General features: G+C 44.1%; 1 protein-coding gene across 1 annotated transcript; it reads left to right on the top strand.

Moving 5' to 3' along the window:
- The first annotated feature begins 672 nt into the window (after positions 1–672).
- Positions 673–5,004, top strand: LOC139567676 (uncharacterized). Its single transcript, XM_071389084.1, has 2 exons — positions 673–755; positions 3,765–5,004. Exons 1-2 carry the CDS (start codon positions 673–675, stop codon positions 5,002–5,004), a joined length of 1,323 nt encoding a protein of 440 aa, XP_071245185.1.
- The last annotated feature ends 270 nt before the right edge of the window (positions 5,005–5,274 follow it).

Here is a 5,274-nt window from a genome sequence, read left to right as displayed (position 1 = left end):
ACATTATCCTCACAACATCAGGTATGACAACCTGCTACCTACATTATCCTCACAACATCAGTTATGACAACCCGCTGTCTACATTATCCTCACAACATCAGTTATGACAACCTGCTGTCTACATTATCCTCACAACATCAGTTATGACAACCCGCTGTCTACATTATCCTCACAACATCGGTTATGACAACCTGCTGTCTACATTATCCTCACAACATCAGGTATGACAACCTGCTGTCTACATTATCCTCACAACATCAGGTATGACAACCTGCTGTCTACATTATCCTCAACATCAGGTATGACAACCTGCTGTCTACATTATCCTCACAACATCAGGTATGACAACCTGCTAACTACCTTATCCTCACAACATCAGTTATGACAACCTGCTATCTACATTATCCTCACAACATCAGTCGGCAAACTTAAGAAGACTCTCTCTCTCAGCAGACCAGAGGAGAGAGAGAGAGTAAGAAAGAGAGAGAGAGAGAGAGAGAGAGAGAGAGAGAGAGAGAGAGAGAGAGAGAGAGAGAGAGAGAGAGAGAGAGAGAGGATGAGTATGGACTGAGGACTAGCGTAGTGGTGCCAACCTGACCCCCATGTTAATGACTATGTGAACCCTATGCATTATGAAGTGTTGTCACGTCCTGTGGACCTCAACCTCCACTGATGACTGTGCCCTTTTCAGCTGTCTGGGGCTGCTTCAACTGCTTCTGCCTGCTACACAACATTGGGAAAGCCAACGGTCATGGGTAATGTTCCAAATGCCCTACTTTTCCCTTTATAGTGCCATAGAGCTGGGGTCAAAAGTGATGCACTATATAGGGAATAGGGTTCCATAGGGCTCTGGTCTAAAGTAGTGTACTATATAGGGAATAGGGTTCCATAGGGCTCTGGTCTAAAGTAGTGCAGTATATAGGGAATAGGGTTCCATAGGGCTCTGGTCTAAAGTAGTGCACTATATAGGGAATAGGGTGGCATTAGGGACGCAGAATAAGAGACTCATTCACCTCGCATACGACTGTCAGTAACGTTCTAAATGTTGACATTTACACTGTAGCATGTTCCCTTGTTAACTAAGGCCTTGTTCACTGTAGCATGTGCCTTTATTATTAACTAAGGCTTTGCTAAAGGTTTCTGTTCTCAACAGTAGTAGTGCTCTCTCCCCTGTACTCTCTCTTTAATCACTGGAGTATTGACACATACTGTCAGTGTATAACTGTCTACACAGAGAGTTGTGTGGTATGCAGAATATAATAGTGGTATGTGTGGCAAAATAGAATAGAATAGAACAGAACAGATTAGAATAGAATAGAATAGATTAAAATAGAATAGAATAGAATGTATTAGATTAGATTAGAATAGAACAGATTAGAATAGAATAGATTAGATTAGAATAGAATAGAATAGAATAGAATAGAATAGATTAGATTAGAATATAATATATTAGATTAGAATAGAACAGATTAGAATAGAATAGAATAGAATAGAATAGAATAGATTAGATTAGAATATAATATAATATAATATAATAGATTAGATTAGAATAGAATAGAATAGAATATATTAGATTAGATTAGAATAGAACAGATTGGAATAGAATAGATTAGATTAGATTAGAATATAATATATTAGATTAGATTAGAATATAATATAATATAATAGAATAGAATATATTAGATTAGAATAGAACAGATTGGAATAGAATAGATTAGATTAGAATATAATATATTAGATTAGATTAGAATAGATTAGAATAGAATATATTAGATTAGAACAGATTAGAATAGAATATAATAGATTAGAATAGAACAGATTAGAATAGAATAGAATAGAATAGAATAGAATATATTAGATTAGAACAGATTAGAATAGAATAGATTAGATTAGAATATAATAGAATAGAATATATTAGATTAGATTAGAATATAATAGAATAGAATAGAATATATTAGATTAGAACAGAATAGAATAGATTAGATTAGAATAGAATAGAATAGAATGTCTTAGATTAGATTAGAATAGAACATATTGGAATAGAATAGATTAGATTAGAATAGATTAGATTGGAATAGATTAGAATAGAATAGAATAGAATAGAATAGATTAGAATAGAATAGATTAGATTAGAATAGAATAGAATAGATTAGAATAGAACAGATTGGAATAGAATAGAACAGATTGGAATAGAATAGAATAGATTAGAATAGAATAGAACAGATTAGAATAGAATAGAATAGATTAGAATAGAATGGAACAGATTAGAATAGAATAGATTAGAATAGAATAGAATAGATTAGAATAGAATAGATTAGAATAGAACAGATTGGAATAGAATAGAATAGATTAGAATAGAATAGATTAGAATAGAATAGATTAGAGTAGAATAGATTAGAATAGAATAGATTAGAATATATTAGAATAGAATGGATTAGAATAGATTAGAATAGAATAGATTAGAATATATTAGATTAGAATATATTAGATTAGAATATAATAGAATAGATTAGAATACAATATATTAGAATAGAACAGCTTTATTGTCCCTGTGAGGGAACGTCTTGTTTGGAGAGGTTAAAAAAGTCTCCACATGTTCAGTACAGCATCAATACAAACAGAGCTTTATGTGTGATATCAAACTGGAACAACAGTTATCATTATATGTCTCTGTAACCCTTTCCTTCATTAAGCCTTGCAGAAGGTTACGCTTCCTAGGTCAGTCCATAGTTGTCTCCTTCCCCTGTGCTCTTTCTCCCTTTAATCAGATGGTATTGTTGTACTGTGTACCAGAGCCAACGTTATATATCTTTGCTGTATATTGTCAATGCAGAAAGAGCTTTATGCGTTTTATCAAATGGGAACAACAGTTAAATATATCCTTGCTTTCCTTTTCTTTTCTGTTCCTTTCCTTTCAGGCCAATGGACAGCTCCCTCCCATCAGAAAGGAGCAGAACAGAACCCTGGACAGCCCCCTCCCATCAGAAAGGAGCAGAACAGAACCCTGGACAGCTCCCTCCCATCAGAAAGGAGCAGAACAGAACCCTGGACAGCCCCCTCCCATCAGAAAGGAACAGAACAGAACCCTGGACAGCTCCCTCCCATCAGAAAGGAGCAGAACAGAACCCTGGACAGCCCCCTCCCCTCAGAAAGGAACAGAACAGAACCCTGGACAGCCCCCTCCCATCAGAAAGGAGCAGAACAGAACCCTGGACAGCCCCCTCCCATCAGAAAGGAGCAGAACAGAACCCTGGACAGCCCCCTCCCATCAGAAAGGAACAGAACAGAACCCTGGACAGCCCCCTCCCATCAGAAAGGAGCAGAACAGAACCCTGGACAGCCCCCTCCCATCAGAAAGGAGCAGAACAGAACCCTGGACAGCCCCCTCCCATCAGAAAGGAACAGAACAGAACCCTGGACAGCTCCCTCCCATCAGAAAGGAGCAGAACAGAACCCTGGACAGCCCCCTCCCCTCAGAAAGGAACAGAACAGAACCCTGGACAGCCCCCTCCCATCAGAAAGGAGCAGAACAGAACCCTGGACAGCCCCCTCCCATCAGAAAGGAGCAGAACAGAACCCTGGACAGCCCCCTCCCATCAGAAAGGAACAGAACAGAACCCTGGACAGCCCCCTCCCATCAGAAAGGAGCAGAACAGAACCCTGGACAGCCCCCTCCCATCAGAAAGGAGCAGAACAGAACCCTGGACAGCCCCCTCCCATCAGAAAGGAGCAGAACAGAACCCTGGACAGCCCCCTCCCCTCAGAAAGGAACAGAACAGAACCCTGGACAGCCCCCTCATTCAGAAAGGAGCAGAACCCTGGACAGCTCCCTCCCATCAGAAAGGAGCAGAACAGAACCCTGGACAGCTCCCTCCCATCAGAAAGGAACAGAACAGAACCCTGGACAGCCCCCTCCTTCAGAAAGGAACAGAACCCTGGACAGCCCCCTCCCCTCAGAAAGGAGCAGAACAGAACCCTGGACAGCTCCCTCCCATCAGAAAGGAGCAGAACAGAACCCTGGACAGCTCCCTCTCCTCAGAAAGGAGCAGAACAGAACCCTGGACAGCCCCCTCTCCTCAGAAAGGAGCAGAACAGAACCCTGGACAGCCCCCTCCCTCAGAAAGGAACAGAACAGAACCCTGGACAGCCCCCTCCCCTCAGAAAGGAGCAGAACAGAACCCTGGACAGCCCCCTCCCTCAGAAAGGAACAGAACAGAACCCTGGACAGCCCCCTCCCTCAGAAAGAAACAGAACAGAACCCTGGACAGCCCCCTCCCCTCAGAAAGGAGCAGAACAGAACCCTGGACAGCCCCCTCCCTCAGAAAGGAGCAGAACAGAACCCTGGACAGCCCCCTCCCCTCAGAAAGGAGCAGAACAGAACCATGGACAGCCCCCTCTCTCAGAAAGGAGCAGAACAGAACCCTGGACAGCCCCCTCTCTCAGAAAGGAGCAGAACAGAACCCTGGACAGCCCCCTCCCCTCAGAAAGGAGCAGAACAGAACCCTGGACAGCCCCCTCCCTCAGAAAGGAGCAGCACAGAACCCTGGACAGCCCCCTCCCTCAGAAAGGAGCAGAACAGAACCCTGGACAGCTCCCTCCCTCAGAAAGGAGCAGAACAGAACCCTGGACAGCTCCCTCCCATCAGAGAGGAACAGAACAGAACCCTGGACAGCCCCCTCCCATCAGAAAGGAGCAGAACAGAACCCTGGACAGCTCCCTCCCTCAGAAAGGAGCAGAACAGAACCCTGGACAGCCCCCTCCCATCAGAAAGGAGCAGAACAGAACCCTGGACAGCCCCCTCCCCTCAGAAAGGAGCAGAACAGAACCCTGGACAGCCCCCTCGCCTCAGAAAGGAACAGAACCCTGGACAGCCCCCTCCCCTCAGAAAGGAGCAGAACAGAACCCTGGACAGCTCCCTCCCTGAGAAAGGAGCAGAACAGAACCCTGGACAGCCCCCTCCCTGAGAAAGGAGCAGAACAGAACCCTGGACAGCCCCCTCCCTGAGAAAGGAGCAGAACAGAACCCTGGACAGCTCCCTCCCATCAGAAAGGAACAGAACAGAACTCTGGACAGCCCCCTCCTTCAGAAAGGAGCAGAACAGAACCCTGGACAGCTCCCTCCCTGAGAAAGGAGCAGAACAGAACCCTGGACAGCCCCCTCCCTGAGAAAGGAGCAGAACAGAACCCTGGACAGCCCCCTCCCTGAGAAAGGAGCAGAACAGAACCCTGGACAGCTCCCTCCCTCAGAAAGGAGCAGAACCCTGGACAGCTCCCT

The sequence above is a fragment of the Salvelinus alpinus genome, chromosome 1 (genome assembly GCF_045679555.1).
Source record: "Salvelinus alpinus chromosome 1, SLU_Salpinus.1, whole genome shotgun sequence".
NCBI classification, from domain to species: domain Eukaryota; kingdom Metazoa; phylum Chordata; class Actinopteri; order Salmoniformes; family Salmonidae; genus Salvelinus; species Salvelinus alpinus.
Note: the sequence above shows the minus strand (reverse complement) of the source record. Positions and strands in the feature narration are given on the sequence as shown.